Genomic DNA, 17,928 nt, shown 5'->3' with positions numbered 1-17,928 from the left:
ATGGAAACAACCAAAAAGCCCATCAATAGATGACTGGATAAAGAAGATGTGGCACATATACACTATGGAATACTACTCAGCCATAAGAAATGATGACATCGGAACATTTACAGCAAAATGGTGGGATCTTGATAACATGATACGAAGCGAAATAAGTAAATCAGAAAAAAACAGGAACTGTATTATTCCATACGTAGGTGGGACATAATAGTGAAACTAAGAGACATTTACAAGAGTGTGGTGGTTACGGGGGGGGAGGGGGGAATGGGAGAGGGATAGGGGGTGGGGAGGGGCACAAAGAAAGCAAGATAGAAGGTGACAGAGGACAATCTGACTTTGGGTGGTGGGTATGCAACATAATTGAACGACAAGATAACCTGGACTTGTTATCTTTGAATATATGTATCCTGATTTATTGATGTCACCCCATTAAAAAAATAAAATTATATTAAAAAAAAAAAAATTCCTAATAAAGACAGTCATAAGGAAAATCAATGCTATGGGGAATACAGTTAATTCGTTGGTTCAAAACTGAGAATTTCTTCTAGACCCAATTGAAAAAACAACATAGGAAAGCATGGGTTAAGCTGAGAGGATGCTGAGAATGAACAATGCTTCTTCCCATCTCAAGAAGAACCTTAAGTTCTGTTAAAAATATTATATTGCTGAAAGATAAATCCAATGACCCAGTTATAATAATGCTATTTTAGGGAATCAATAGACCATGGGATAAATAAGGAATATTCCTTTAGAGAATAAGTTTTTAACAAAGACTGACAGAGGGTTTCAGAAAGCTTCACTGGGTTATTCTGCCATTTAAAACATCATCATTGCTTACAAAAACAAAGACTTATTGCTTCTTCGCATTACATGTGACTTTCTTCAATTCTAAGACCCAAACTGGAAGAACAACCTATATTAAGAATAAGCCACTCTGGCCCTGGCCGGTTGGCTCAGCGGTAGAGCGTCAGCCTGGCGTGTGGGGAACCCGGGTTCGATTCCCGGCCAGGGCACATAGGAGAAGCACCCATTTGCTTCTCCACCCCCCCTCCTTCCCCTCTGTCTCTCTCTTCTCCTCCCGCAGCCAAGGCTCCATTGGAGCAAAGATGGCCTGGGTGCTGGGGATGGCTCCTCGGCCTCTGCCCCAGGCGCTAGAGTGGCTCTGGTGGCGACAGAGCGACGCCCCGGAGGGGCAGAGCATCACCCCCTGGTGGGAAGAGCGTCGCCCCTGGTGGGCGTGCCGGGTGGATCCTGGTTGGGCGCATGCGGGAGTCTGTCTGACTGTCCCTCACCGTTTCCAGCTTAAGGAAAAAAAAAAAAAAGGAGAAGAATAAGCCACTCTGCTGGCAGAGGACAAAAAGCAAAAGTAAATCACAACAATGACTCTTAAAACATTTACCAGGATATGGTATATGTCACTTTCACTTTCATTCCACAGGCCAAAATAAGTCACATGGCTAAATGTGATGCCAATGTGGAAAAAGTGTATTCTAGTAAAAGGGAAGGTCATGGTGAAAGTAGACCCTTGAGATGAATTAAAGGAATGAGTACTTCAAGAGTAAAAAGAGCAATTATGAACATTGTAGCAATATATAAAACTAGGCTTAAACATCTCTGAGAACAATGGTTATACAAGAGGAGTTAAATTTTATAAATCTTGAGACACAAAATGAGAAAGTTAAAATGTTTGAATATATGTCCTATTTTCCAAAGTATACATAGCAGGGTGTCAAAAAAAGCTAAAGATAAATGTAGTTTAAAAAAACCCAACAGACACACGATGACGTCAGAGTAATGGCACGGTAGGAAGCAATACCAATAAATCTCCCCCAAAATTCAACAAGATCTTCAACCAGAAACAGAAAAATCTATCCTTGGAGCCTCCAGATGCTCCGCAATACACCCAAAGGTATGGTCGAGCGAAAAATTGGCTAAATATATAATCAAACCCCAAAGGAAATAGGGAGTAAGAAACATTCCGCCTTCCTCACTAACCTAAATAGGGCTGCTTTCACTGGGAACTAAGAGGAACTAAGGCGGGCAAAGAGGGTGAATAGATCCAGGCCGCAGCACAAATGGCCAAACCAGGCTGTGGCACGGAGATCCAAGCCAAGGAAAAACTGCTTGTAGCAACCCAGTCAATACAATCTAGCACTCGCGCCAAATCCAGACAAAGAAAGACAAGTGGGGAAGTCATTCGCCCTGATCTCCTGGTCAGCACGCACAGATAGTGGGTGAGAGATTCCTGCTAGAACCCCGGGAGTGGGCGCTCGTGTTACCCCAAAGAGAGGCAGAGTCAGGGGACTCTGTGTGGGCCGAAAGCGGACTCTCCGGGCCGCCCCAGTGCCCTGAAAAAGCCACGCACGGGGAGGGAGGGAGAGAGAGCTAATTCCAAAGCTGGAACTTTTCCATGTGGGCGGGGGTCTCTCTCGGAGTGTGAGACGGCCAGCCTGATATCCTGGTCGGCGCGCACAGAGAGTGGGCAAGAGATTCCTCCGAGCGCCAAGGGAGTGGGCGCCCGTGTTCCCAGACAGAGGAGCGGAGTCAGGGGCCTTTGTGTGGGCCAAAAGCGGAATCTCAGGCCGCCCCAGGGCCCTGAAAAAGCCGCGCAACGGGGAGGGAGCGAGAGCTAATTCCAACGCTGAAACTTTTCCGTGCGGACGGGGGTCTCATTCGGAGTAAGAGATGGCCTGCTCCATAACCGGGTCTGCGCATGCAGATAGTGAGCGAGAGAATCCTCCAAACGCCCGGGGAGTGAGAGCCCGCCCGTGTTACCAGACAGAGTGGCAGAGCCAGAGGTCTTTGTGTGGGCAGAAGCCCCGCCTGATTATACTAGCAGCTCTGACTGATTGAGCCTTACCCAGAGCCCTGTGCTGAGTGGGAATAGAGTGGGGAGTTGCCAACTCTTTGAGATTCTTACTATCCAGGCAGAGGAAGCAGCAACCCCATAGCTGGATTATCAGGCTACTAATTGAGGAAGGAAAGACTAGGATAGAGGCTCCGGGAACACGGACTCTCTCACTGTCGGAGCCTACAAATGCTAATGAGCCTCGACTGCCAATGAGACTGAAGCCCAATATATGACATCACCATAGAGACTTATCAAGTGCAAACCTCTACCTGAGCGTGCCACAGGGACAAAACCCGGAGTACAGAGTCACTGACCAGGAAGAGGGAGAAAAAAGAAAAAGCAAGAAAATAACCTCTCAAAATCAAGAATAATCCACAGACTTTATAACCTATCCCATTTTATTATATTTGTTCGTTTGTTTCTCTTATCTTCATGTCTTGATTTTTTTTTCCTCTTCCAATTTTGTCATTTAATTCTCCGCTAGTCATCTTACACTCTCCTCTCCTTGAACTACACTACCCATAAGTGTTACATCTCCCATTATCTTCTCTTTCTTCTTCCTTTCTCTCTATGAGGTTTGCACTCCAAAACCCTTAACTCTCTCTCTCCTTTTTTTTCCTTCTTTTAGTGGTTCCCTCTTTTTTTCCTATTTTTTCCTCTCTCTGTCTTTTCTCCCTCTATATTAGTTTCTTCCTTTCTCCTTTATGTCTCCTCTCATTCAACACTCAATAACGAACAAATTATCTTATCTGGGATTCAAACTTATGTTTGTGGCGTTTTGGGGGGTTTTTACTTTACTTTTTTAACTCACTAGCAGTGCTCCCAACCCTGGCTCTCCATTTTATCTAGTTCTTGTTCCACTAAATACAATAGTAATTTTTTTTTATTTCCCCCCCCCATTTTCCTGTTTCCCTCTTACTCCTCTCATCATACCTCTTAGTCAACCAACACGTCAAAGCAAATCATTTTATTCTTGACCAAAATTTTTTCCTTATTTGCATTTTGAGGGTCCAAACCACCTTCTTTTACCCCTTTATTACTTCTCCTCAAATCAGGCCATCAATTATAGGCATTGTTTGTTCTATTTAGCACAATATAATTCACAGTTTACCAAAAGATTTTCTCAAAAAGGAGGGGAGAGGAGAGGAGAGAAAAAAAGGAGGGGGAGAATTTTTTTTTTAATTTTTAATTTCTTTAATTCTTTTCTACTTTTTATTTTTATTTTTTAACTTTTTATTTCTTACTAAATCTCATTAAGACTAACAAAACCACCCTCAGATGTCATTAAGGAGGAGAAAATCGAATATCATGGATACAAAAGAAAGAGAGGTAACACAGATAGATGAGGAAAAAATCTATGGAGAAAAAATTTAATATATTGGAAACCTTGGAGCTAAATGACAAAAAATTTAAAATAGAAATCCTTAAAGTACTCAGAGATATACAAGAAAACACAGAAAGGCAATTTAGGGAGCTCAGAAAACAACTCAATGAACACAAAGAATATATTACCAAGGAAATTGAAACTATAAAAACAAATCAAACAGAGATGAAAAACTCAATTCATGAGCTGAAAAACGAGGTAACAAGCTTAGCTAATAGAACAGGCCAGATAGAAGGTAGGATTAGTGAAAAAGAAGACAAGCAACTTGATGCACAACAGAGAGAAGAAGAAAGAGACTCAAAATTTTAAAAAAATGAGATAGCCCTACAGGAATTATCTGACTCCATCAAAAAGAATAACATAAGAGTAACAGGTATATCAGAGGGAGAAGAGAGAAAAAATGGAATGGAGAACATAATCAAACAAATAATATATGAGAACTTCCCAAGCCTGTGGAAAGAATTAAAGCCTCAAATTCAAGAAGCAAACAGAACTCCGAGTTTTCTTAACCCCAACAAACCTACTCCAAGGCACATCAAAATGAAATTGGCACAAACCAACGACAAAGAAAAAATTCTCAAGGCAGCCAGGGAAAAGAAGAATACAACATATAAAGTAAGGCCAATTAGATTATCATCAGATTTCTAAACAGAAAATCTACAAGCTACAAGAGAGTGGACCCCAATATTTAAAGTCCTGAAACAGAGGAACTTCCAGGAACGAATACTATATCCATCAAAGCTACCCTTCAAATATGAAGGAGAAATAAATACATTCACAGATACAGAAAAGATGAGGGAATTTATCATCAGAAAAACCCCACTCCAGGAATTACTAAAGGGGGTTCTCCAAACAGATACAAAGAACAAAAAAAAAAAGCCACAAGTGAAAGCTCCAAGAAGAACACAATAAAACCAATTTAAACTGTGACAACAAAATAAAAGGGGGGGAGAGGATGGAGATTAACAGTAGCAAAGGACGATGGAGTGCAAAAGTACTCACAAGAGGCCCTGGCCGGTTGGCTCAACAGTGGAGCGTTGGCCTGGCGTGCGGGGGAACCGGGTTCGATTCCCGGCCAGGGCACATAGGAGGAGCGCCCATTTGCTTCTCCACCCCCCCTCCTTCCTCTCTGTCTCTCTCTTCCCCTCCCGCAGCTGAGGCTCCATTGGAGCAAAGATGGCCCGGGCGCTGGGGATGGCTCCTTGGCCTCTGCCCCAGGCGCTGGAGTGGCTCTGGTTGCGGCAGAGCGATGCCCCGGAGGGGCAGAGCATCGCCCCTGGTGGGCAGAGCGTCTCCCATGGTGGGCATGCCAGGTGGATCCCGGTCGAGCGTATGTGGGAGTCTGTCTGACTGTCTCTCCCCATTTCCAGCTTTAGAAAAATACAAAAAAAAAAAAAAAGTACTCACAAGATAAAAGTGCACTACAATGAACAGGGCAGAAACCCTTTTCAATACTTAATGGTAACCACCATTGAAAAAACCACCACAGAGGCACATGATTTAAAAAAGATAGCAACAGAGGAAAGATGTATGAAATACAACCAAATAAAAACAAAAGATAGAAAAATGAAAGAGAAGGATCAAACAAGACACAAAACTAACAGAAAGCAATGTATAAAATGGCAATAGGGAACTCACAGGTGTCAATAATTACACTAAGTGTAAATGAATTAAACTCACCAATAAAAAGACACAGAGTAGCAGAATAGATTAAAAAAGAAAATCCAACTGTATGCTGCCTACAAAAAACACATCTAAGCAAAAAAGATAAAAACAAATTCAAAGTGAAAGGCTGGAAAACATTACTCCAAGCAAAGAACATCCAAAAAAAAGCAGGCGTAGCAATATTCATATCTGATAATGCTGACTACAACGCAGCAAAAGTACTCAGACAAAAATGGCCATTTCATAATGGCTAAGGGGACACTGAATCAAGAAGACATAACAATTCTTAATATATATGCACCAAACCAAGAAGCACCAAAATATATAAGACAGCTACTTATTGACCTTAAAACAAAAACTGACAAAAATACAACCATACCTGGAGACCTCAATACACCGCTGACGGCTCTAGATCGGTCATCCGAACAGAGAATCAACAAAAATATAGTGGCCTTAAACAAAACACTAGAGCACCTGAATATGATAGACATCTACAGGACATTTCATCCCTAAGTAACTGAGTATACATTTTTCTCCAGTGTACATGGATCATTCTCAAGAATTGACCATATGTTGGGCCACAAAAACAACATCAGCAAATTCAGAAAAATCAAAGTTGTACCAAACATATTTTCTGATCATAAAGCCTTGAAACTAGAATTCAACTGCAAAAAAGAGAAAAAAATCCCACAAAAATGTGTAAACTAAATAACATACTTTTAAAAAATGAATGGGTCAAAGAAGAAATAAGTGCAGAGATTAAAAGATATATACAGACAAATCAAAATGACAATACGACATAGCAAAATCTATGGGATGCAGCAAAAGTAGTGATAAGAGGGAAGTTCATATCACTTCAGGCCTATATGAAGAAATAAGAGAGAGCCCAAGTGAACTACTTAACTTCACACCTTAAGGAACTGGAAAAAGAAGAACAAAGACAACCCAAAACCAGCCAAAGAAAGGAGATAATAAAAATCAGAGCAGAAATAAATGAAATAAGAACAAAAAAAGATCAAAAAAATTAATAGAACAAGGAGCTGGTTCTTTGAAAAGATCAACAAAATTGACAAACCCATAGCAAGACTTACCAAGGAAAAAAGAGAAAGAACTCATATAAACAATATCCAAAATGAAAGAGGAGAAATCACCATGGACAACGTAGATATACAAAGAATTATTGTAGAATACTATGAAAAACTTTATGCCACTAAGTTCAACAACCTAGAAGAAATGGATAAATTCTTAGAACAATACAACCTTCCTAGACTGAGTCAAGAAGAAGCAGAAAGCCTAAACAGACCTATTAGTAGAGAAGAAATAGAAAAAACCATTAAAAACCTCCCCAAAAATAAAAGTCCAGGCCCAGACGGCTATACCAGCAAATTTTATGAAACATTCAAAGAAGACTTGGTTCCTGTTCTACTGAATGTCTTCCAAAAAATTGAAGAAGAAGAAATACTTCCAAACACATTTTATGAGGCCGACATAACCCTCATACCAAAACTAGGCAAGGATGGAACAAAAAAAGAAAACTACAGACCAATATCTCTAATGAATACAGATGCTAAAATACTAAACAAAATACTAGCAAATCGAATACAACATATTAAAAAAATAATACATCATGATCAAGTGGGATTCACCCCAGAATCTCAAGGATGGTTCAACATATGTAAAATGGTTAACGTAATACACCATATCAACAAAACAAAGAACAAAAACCACATGATTTTATCAGTAGATGCAGAAAAGGTTTTCGATAAAATACAACACAATTTTATGTTTAAGACTCTCAACAAAATGGGTATAGAAGGAAAATATCTCAACATGATAAAGGCCATATATGATAAACCATCAGCTAATATCATATTAAATAGCAAAAAATGAAGGCTTTCCCCCTTAAATCAGGAACAAGACAGGGTTGTCCACTCTCTCCACTCTTATTTAATGTGGTACTAGAGGTTCAAGCCAGAGCAATCAGATAAGACAAAGAAATAAAAGGCATCCATATTGGAAAAGAAGAAGTAAAGGTATCACTTTTTGCAGATGATATGATCCTATACATCGAAAACCCCAAAGAAATCACAAAAAGACTACTAGAAACAATAAGCCAATACAGTAAGGTCACAGGATACAAAATTAACATACAAAAGTCCATAGCCTTTCTATATGCCAACAATGAAATATTTGAGAACGAACTCAAAAGAATAATCCCCTTCATGATTGCAACAAAAAAATAAAATACTTAGGAATAAACATAACAAAGAATGTAAAGGACTTATATAATGAAAACTATTATCCATGTTAAGGGAAATCGAAAAAGATATGAGATGGAAGAATATTCCTTGGTCTTGGTTAGAAAGAATAAATATAATCAAGATGGCCATATTACCCAAAGCAATATACAAATTTAATGCAATTCCCATCAAAATTCCAATGACATTTTTAAAGAAATGGAACAAAAAATCATCAGATTTATATGGAACTATAAAAAACCCCAAATAGCCAAAGCAATCTTAAAGAAAAAGAATGAAGCTGGGGGCATTACAATACCTGACTTCAAACTATATTATAGGGCCACGACAATCAAAACAGCATGGTATTGGCAGAAAAACAGACACTCAGACCAATGGAACAGAATAGAAAACCCAGAAATAAAACCACATATATATAGTCAAATAATTTTTGATAAAGGGGCCAACAACACACAATGAAGAAAGCCTCTTCAACAAATGGTGCTGGGAAAACTGGAAAGCCACATTCAAAAGAATGAAACTGGACTACAGTTTGTCCCCCTGTACTAAAATTAATTCAAAATGGATAAAAGATCTAAACATAAGACCTGAAACAAGTACATAGAAGAAGACATAGGTACTAAACTCATGGATCTGGGTTTTAAAAATCATTTTATGAATTTGACTCGTGAAGGTAAATATTAATGAATGGGACTACATCAGACTAAGAAGTTTTTGCTCAGCAAGAGAAACTGATAACAAAATAAACAGACAGCCAACTAAATGGGAAATGATATTTTCAAACAACTGCTCAGATAAGGGCCTAATATCCAAAATATACAAAGAACTCATAAAACTCAACAACAAACAAACAAACAATCCAATAAAAAAATGGGAAGAGGACATGAACAGACACTTCTCCCAGGAAGAAATACAAATGGCCAACAGATATGTGAAAAGATGCTCATTTTCTTTAGTTATTAGAGAAATGCAAATCAAAATGCAATGAGATACCACCTCATACCTGTTAGATTAGCTATTATTAACAAGACAGGTAATAGCAAATGTTGGAGAGGCTGTGGAGAAAAAAGAACCCTCATCCACTGTTGGTGGGAATGTAAAGTAGTACAACCATTATGGAAGAAAGTATGGTGGTTCCTCAAAAAACTGAAAATAGAACTATCTTATGACCCAGCAATCCCTCTACTGGGTATATACCCCAAAAACTCAGAGAAACATTAATTCGTAAAGACACATGCAGCCCCATGTTAATTGCAGCATTGTTCACAGTGGCCAGGACATGGAAACAACCAAAAAGCCCGTCAATAGATGACTGGATAAAGAAGATGTGGCACATATACACTATGGAATACTACTCAGCCATAAGAAATGATGACATCGGATCATTTACAGCAAAATGGTGGGATCTTGATAACATTATATGAAGTGAAATAAGTAAATCAGAAAAAAACAGGAACTGTATTATTCCATACATAGATAGGACATAAAAGTGAGAAAAAGAGACATTGATAAGGGTGTGGTGGTTACGGGGGGAGGGGGGAGAGGGAGATGGGAAGGGGGAGGGGGAGGGGCACAAAGAAAACTAGATAGAAGGTGACAGAGAACAATCTGACTTTGGGTGATGGGTATGCAACATAATTGAATGACAAGATAACCTGGACATGTTATCTTTGAATATATGTATCTTGATTTATTAATGTCGCCCCATTAAAAAAATAAAATTATTTAAAAAAAAAAACATGTTCAGTACAATCCTTTTAATCTAAAAATTTCTACCTTATCTTCAATCTATGAATATAGATTAAGAAAAATCTATAGTGATTCTAACAAAATTTTAATGGCTATTATTTCTTTAGTATAATTTTTCCCCTCTATTTTATACTTTACTCTGAATTTTAATTTACGTTTCATTACACTAAAATAATTATGTACTGATCTTGTTTGTTACATAAATGTAAACAAAAATAAATAGCAAATTAATTTCAGAGAAATTACAACTCAAGGGAAAAATTTACACAGACAAAAAAGTAAGAAGAACAATTCACAGTAAAAACAAAAGAACTATAAGCACTTTACCACCAAATCATAGGACATCAAAACGTGAGAGCAAAAACTATAAATAATAAAAGGAAATTTAGTTAGAAATTATATGAGAAAAGAAGACTTCATTTAAAATAATTTTAAAAAACATGAAGTTGTTAAGAATAAATTATAACAAGAAATGTCAAACCCATATGAAAAACAACAAAATATTTTGAAAGGGCACAAAACACTGAAACAAACGTAATGGTATACCATTCTCTAAGACATGAAGACTGACATCATAAAGATATCAATTCTCCTTAGGTTTAATTGTAAATTTGATGCACTAATAAAATACCAATAAATAAATAAATAAGCAAGTTTATTGTAAAGTTTATATAGAAAAATTAATAAGTATTACATACCCAAGAAAGCTTTAAAAAAAGAGCAGTAATAGTAAAAGTGTCACATATTTTCTTATCCAATCATTTCCTTCTCTACCCTACTCTCTAGTACTCTAGCCTACTCTCTAAGACAGGGGTCCTCAAACTTTTTACACAGGGGGCCAGTTCACTGTCCCTCAGACTGTTGGAGGGCCAGACTATAAAAAAAAACTATGAACAAATCCCTATGCACACTGCACATCTTATTTTAAAGTAAAAAAACAAAATGGGAACAAATACAATATTTAAAATAAAGAACAAGTAAATTTAAATCAACAAGCTGACCAGTATTTCAATGGGAACTATAGGCCTGCTTTTGGCTAATGAGATGGTTAATGTGCTCCTCTCACTGACCACCAATGAAAGAGGTGCTCCTTTTGGAATTTTGGTGGGGCTGGATAAATGGCCTCAGGGGGCCGCAAGCAGCCCACAGGCCGTAGTTTGGGGACCCCTGCTCTAAGAGGTTAACCTCTACAAAATGCATTACACTGACTCCTTGTCTGGGTCTTCTCTGGATCTGACTGAATTTGATTAGTTGGAAGTGCTACCCTGTGATAAGTGGGACAAGGCTGAAGAGGTACTTCTTTCCCTAGCTCCCTCTCAGCTGAGCCACAGTTAGCAGAGCCTCTATTTCTCTAAAAGTAATTCTCCGATTAATAAGTCTCTTCCCAGGGGCGATATTTCTCACTGATATTTGATAACAACCTTCTCACCTTGCCCATTCTGGTCTAGGATAACAATGGTTTCCTATTGTTGATAATATGAATCTCAAAATCTATTTGAAGAGAATTGACATCTTTATCATATTGAGTCTTACCATCCATGAACTTTGTATATCCCTACACATATCAGAACTTTTACTTCTCTCAATAATGTTTTAAAATTCTCTGTATAAAGCTAATAAATATTTTTACTATACTCTTTATATATTTAGTCATATTGCAAATTATATTAAGACCATTTCCTAAATTTTTGGCAAAAAATTATAATTGAATTTTATACACTGAATTGTATCTACTAAGTGTGCTAAACACACTTATTAATTTAAACAATGTTTTATACATTATTTTTAATTTTATATGGCTTAAAAAATAATTATGCCATGAGTGAACAGGCCAACCGGTCTGTCATCTATTAAGTGTATACTTTTCCTTACCCCTACGATATGAATATTTAAAATGTGACAAAATGAATTTTTGCTTGGATAACAGATTAATATAAGGTCTACCAGAAAGTTCTGTCCATTTTTGGAATAAAACAAAATACAAATTTTTCTTACTGTCAATAAACTTTATTAAATAATATAATTGCCCTTATTATTAATGATTTCTTGCCAGCGTGAGGGCAATTTGTATATCCCATTTTTGAAAAATGTTTTATCTTTTGATGCGAAAAATTGAACCAGTGCTTGTTTGATATCATCTTCATTTTTGAATTTTTTGCCTTTCAAAAAATTTTGTAAGAAAAAAAAATTTTGTAAGGACAAAAACAAGTGATAGTGGGAGGGTGCTAAGTCTGGGGAATATGGTAGATGCGACAGACTTGCTTCTGTAGCATTTCTTCCTTGTTGAAATTCGTAAAAATTACAGTGGCGTAAATAAACTTTATCAGTAGCCATGGGTACACTATCGCTTCACACATAAGACTAATGTGAATCAACTTTGTTTTAGTTAATTTGCTACGTCAGTATGTATACATTAAGTGATAAAAATAGAGAGGCACACATGCGCCAAATAAACATGTGCTTACGTGTCGAAACTTGTGATAGAAATGGACAGAACTTTCTGGTAGACCTTATATATATATACATATCAACTATTACCCAACCAAAAATCCTGCCCAGATATATAAGTTCATATATATATCTTATAATATGCTAAATATATAAATAAAAAATGTATATATTTATGTATTTTATAATTATATATTAATTACACAATATATATAAACATTATATATATTTATTTATACACACGCACAAACACTACATATGAAATTTTGCTTAGAGAGGTATATGATAAACTTTGTATAATTTATTTTAATTGAGTAAAAAAGGTACACATACAAACATGTATATATGTATATCAACATGACATGCATATGTGTATGTGTATATTTATATTTAAATATTTATTTTCATTATAATGTTTCTGATAAAAGTAATTATAAATTAGTAGGTAGTTTAAAATCTTTCAAAATGCTTAAAACATAAGTTTTTAAGTAATCTTACTTTATAAATAGTACTACAAAGTTAAGTACTTTGATATAAAATTAATATTTCACAAATAAAAACTATTTGGAATATAAAATAAAATGTAAAAATGGGTTCCTCATTATTTTTCATTATAACAGTAATATCTTTTACTCGTTTTCATTCTTTTCCAAATGAGAGGAGAGGAGATAGACTCCTGCATGCATCCCAACCGGGATTCACCCAGCAACCTCCATCTGGGGCAGATGCTTTGGTTGGGACATTCTCCCAACCAAGTTAACCAAGCTATTTTTAGCACCTGAGGTGGAAGCTCCAGATAGCCATCCTCAGTGCCTGGGGCTAATGCACTCAAACCAATCGACCCATGGCTGCCATAGGGGAAGAGAGAGAGAGAGAGAGAGAGAGAGAGAGAAGGAGGAGGGGGAGGGGTGGAGAAGCAGATGCTTGCTTCTCCTGTGTGCCCTGACTTGGAATCAACCTGGGACATCCACATGCCAGGCAACACTCTAACACTGAGCCAACAGGCCAGGGATAATAAGTATATATACCAATAACAATAATAAGTATTATATACCACACAGCGAAGAATTTAAAAAGAAAACAGTAAATGAATATATTACCTTGTTAAAAACTAAAACAAGGCTACTTTTGGAGAGTGCTTTTGCCACTCGTGTGAAACCTCTAATTATTTCCAGTCAACCATTTCCAGTTTGGTTTACATATTTTCAGATAGCTTCAATGTACAAACATAGGTTCCCAGAGAAGACACATATTTGTCATTTAGGGGTACTAATAATAAAAATAAATGCTGCCATTCTCAATAACTAATGACATTTCTATAATATTAAATTAAAAACTTAATGTACTTGCCTGACCAGGGTAATATCCATATCCTTCTGGATGAGTTCAGTCTGTTTATTAGTCAACTGTAATGATAGAGCATTATATTTGCTCTGTGAAACTTCAATTTCTTTTTTTGCTTCAATTAAATTGTTTTCAAAGACCTAAAATTAGAACACATTAAAAATCTAATATTATATACATCCAATAAATAAAAGAAAATGACTGTTATATTTAACTAATTAGTCTATAAAATGACAGTGAAAATAAGGATTTTAAGCAAATAAACCTGAAATTCTATGTAGAAATGTACTTATGAAAATTAAAATAAAAAATTATTGGCCTGGCTGGTTGGCTCAATGGATAGAGCATCCACCAAGCATGCAGACATCCCAGTTGGGGCACACATGAGAAGCAATCATCTGCTTCTCTTATCTCTCTCTCCCCCTTCTTTCTCTCTTCCCTTCTCACAGTCAGTGGCTCAATTGGTTTAAGAATCAGCCTGGGCACTTAGGATAGCTTAGTTGGTCAGAGTGTGTCAGCTTCAGGTGCTAAAAATACCTTGGTTGATTCGAGCATTGGCCCAAAATGGGGGCTCCAGGTGGATCCTGTTTGAGGTGCATGAAGGAGTCTGTCTTTCTATCTCTCTTTCTCTCACTTAAAAAAATTATTGTACAATAAAAAAGTTAATTTTATGAACAAAAGAAGAACTCATTTACTTAAATATTAACCCCCAAAAATGGCAAGTATTCATTATTTACTCCATTTTAAATGTACATACATAAATGCACTCAGAGAAGAAAAGACAGTACTACAAAGATAGCAAAATAATTTCACAATGTCTGAGATTCAGATTATGCTGAGTTTTCTTGATTGTAGTAAAATTCAACCTATATCCCTGACCAGGCAGTGGCGCAGTGGATAGACCATTGGACTGGGATGCAGAGGACCCAGGTTCGAGACCTGAAGTTGCCAGCTTGAGTGTGGGCTCATCTGGCTTGAGCAAAAAGCTCACCAGCTTGGACCCAAGTTCGCTGGCTCCAGCAAGGGGTTGCCAGGGGTTACTCGGTCTGCTGAAGGTCTACAGTAAGGCACATATGAGAAAGCAGTCAATAAACAACTAAGGTGTCGCAACAAAAAACTGATGATTGCTGATTCTCATCTCCCTTCGTTCCTGTCTGTCTGTCCCTATCTATCCCCCTCTCCCTCTCTGTGTCCCTGTAAAAAAAAAAAAAAAAAATTCAACCTATATTTCTTCAAAGATGAGATTTTCCTCTGATAATTCTCTAAATATTTTCCCAATTTCAAACAATGTAAGAACTGATGTCATTTTCTCAAAAATATTTTTCTCAAAAATGTAAAATTACCTTTATTTTCATAGTTTTGAATAAACCTTATACCTAAAAATAGAATATATAGAAATAAAAACAATGCAATCATTATTTCCAAAGTGAGCACCAAGCCACTTTAGTCAAGCATTACAAATTTATGCTAGCCACGCTCCCAAACCTCATATATTCATGCTGTAGTAATCTTATAAAAATAAAAACATTGGCTTCAGTCAAGATAGCATTGTGACTACTTCTTAAATACCTGTTTACTATAAAAATAAAACAACAGATAGATATACAGGTATTGCCAGCTTTTCTTTTCTTTTTCTTTTTCTTTTTTTGTATTTTTCTGAAGTTGGAAACGGGAAGGCAGTCAGACAGACTCCCACATGCACCCGACCAGGATCCACCTGGCATGCCCACCAGGAGGCGATGCTCTGCTCATCTGGGGTGTTGCTCTGTTGCAACCAGGACCATTCTAGCGCCTGATCAGAGGCCATGGAGCCATCCTCAGCGCCTGGGCCACCTTTGCTCCAATGGAGCTTTGGCTGTGGGAGGGGAAGAGAGAGACAGAGAGGAAGGAGAGGGGGAGGGGTGGAGAAGCAGATGGGTGCTTCTCCTGTGTGCTCTGGTCAGGAATCGAACCCAGGACTCCTACGCGCCGGGCCGACGCTCTACCACTGAGCCAACCGGCCAGGGCTTTCAGCTTTTTAAAAGTTCACATTATGCCAGTTTGTTTTTTGAAAGACCTACATTAGTACCTATTTTCACTAAAAAATTCAAAAAAGATTTTCACTTCTATGAAAAGAGCAAATACCAGATTAATGTAGGTCTTTTAGAAAAGTCAACTGGCATAATGCAAACTTTTTAAAAATTTTTATTTAGAAAATTAAATTTAACAGGGTGACATTGATCAATAAGAGTACATAGGTTTCAGGTAAACATTTCTATGCATTTGATCTATATTGCCTACCTAATTACCCAAAGTCAAATCATTTTCCATCACAGTCCAGTCCAGGGGTAGTAAACCTTTTTATACCTACTGCCCACTTTTGTATTTTTGTTAGTAGTAAAATTTTCTAATCACCCACCGGTTCCACAGTAATGGTGATTTATAAAGTAGGGAAGTAACATTACTTTATAAAGTTTATAAAGCAGAGTTACAGCAAGTTAAAGCATATAATAATAATTATTTACCAAGTACTTTATGTTGAATTTTCACTGTTTGGCAGAATAAATCTTTATAAAACAACTTACTATCATTAAATCTATCTTTTTATTTATACTTTGGTTGCTCCGCCCACCATGAAAGCTGGAATGCCCACTAGTGGGCGGTTGGGACCAGGTTGATTACCACTGGTAGTCGTTCCTTTTTACTTCCCTCCCTGCACCCCCCCTCCCTCTGGTAACCATTTCACTTTTATCCATGGCCATGAGTCTCAGTTTTACATCCCACTTATGTGTGAAATCATAGTTCTTATCTTTTTCTGATTTACTTAATTCACTCAGTATAATGTTCTCAAGGTCCATCCATGTTGTCATAAATGTCAGTAGGTCATCATTTCTTATGGCTGAGAAGTAGTCCATTGTACAGATGTACCATACCTTATTTATACAATCCTCTATCAAGGGACACATTGGTTGTTTCCATGTCTTGGCCACTATGAATAATGCTGGGATGAATGCGGAGGTGCATGTATCTTTGTAGACCAATGTTTCCGAGTATTTGGATAGATACTCAGTAGAAGGATTGCTAGGTCATATGGTAATTCTATTCTTAATTTGTTGAGGAACCACCATACTTTGTCTTATAATAGCTATACCAGTTTACATTCCCATTAGCAGTGAAGGAGGATTCCTTATGCTTCACAGCCTCTCCAACACTTGTTATTACCTGCCTTGCCGATCTAACAGGTGTGAGGTAGTATCTCATTGTAGTGTTAATTTGCATTTCTCAAATAGCCAGCAAAGATGAGCATCTCTTCATATATCTGTTGGCCATTTGTATGTCTTCTTGGGAGAAGTGCTAGTTCAGGTCCTCTTCCTATTTTTTTAATTTGATTGTTTGCTTCTTTGTTGCTGAGCTTTGTGAGTTCTTTATAAAGTTTAGATATTAACCCCTTATTGGAACTGTTTACACATATCATCTCTCATTTAGTTGGTTACTTATTTGTTTTATTGTCAGTTTCTTTTGCTGTGCAGAAGCTTTTTAGTTTTATATAGTCCCATTCATTTACCGTATTTTTTGCTCCATAAGACGCAATTTTTTCCCCCCAAAAGTGGATGGGAAAATGCCCGTGTGTTTTATAGAGTGAATGTTCTTTTTTTTTTTTTAGCTGCTGCAGGTTCCTGGACAACTAGAAGAGTATTTGATCATTAATGTCTCTTCTCATTTGTTAATAACAGTGCTAATGGTTGTTAATACTGCTGTTGAGTTTACATTGTTGAAAATTTATTGTGGTATATTTTATTAAATATTTTTAACACACCATTTGGTTCAAAATATTTTTTTCTTATTTTCCTCCTTAAAACCCTAGATGCATCTATGGAGTGAAAAATATGGCATTTTTGCCTTTACTTCCCTTGCCTTTGGGGTCAAATTTATAAATTGTTCTCTATAGCCAAGGTCCATGAATTTAGTACCTATGTTTTCTCCTATGTAACTTATTGTTTTAGATCTTATGTTTAGGTCTTTGATCCATTTTGCACTAATTTTTGTGCAGAAGAAAAAACTGTAGTCAAGTTTCACTTGTTTGCATGTGGCTTTACAATTTTCCCAGCACCATTTATTAAAGAGGCTTTCTTTCCTCCATTGCGTCTTTTTGGCTCCTTTGTCAAAGATTATTTGTCCATTTTTATGTGGTTTTATTTCTGGGCTTTCAATTCTTTTCCATTGATCTGTATGTCTGTTTTTATGCCAAT

General features: G+C 37.0%; 1 protein-coding gene across 7 annotated transcripts in view; it reads right to left on the bottom strand.

The window, feature by feature from the left end:
• Positions 1-17,928, bottom strand: part of CNTLN (centlein) — a 360,970-nt gene that overhangs the window by 243,062 nt on the left and 99,980 nt on the right. For all 7 annotated transcript variants that reach the window (XM_066368220.1, XM_066368223.1, XM_066368224.1 and 4 more), the window contains one exon: positions 13,702-13,839. In XM_066368220.1, the coding sequence (XP_066224317.1) occupies positions 13,702-13,839 (138 nt within the window). The remainder of the gene's footprint in view (positions 1-13,701; positions 13,840-17,928) is intronic.

Source organism: Saccopteryx leptura, chromosome 2 (genome assembly GCF_036850995.1).
Source record: "Saccopteryx leptura isolate mSacLep1 chromosome 2, mSacLep1_pri_phased_curated, whole genome shotgun sequence".
NCBI lineage: Eukaryota > Metazoa > Chordata > Mammalia > Chiroptera > Emballonuridae > Saccopteryx > Saccopteryx leptura.
The sequence above is the reverse complement of the archived record's forward strand: the minus strand, read 5'-3'. Positions and strand labels throughout refer to the sequence as shown.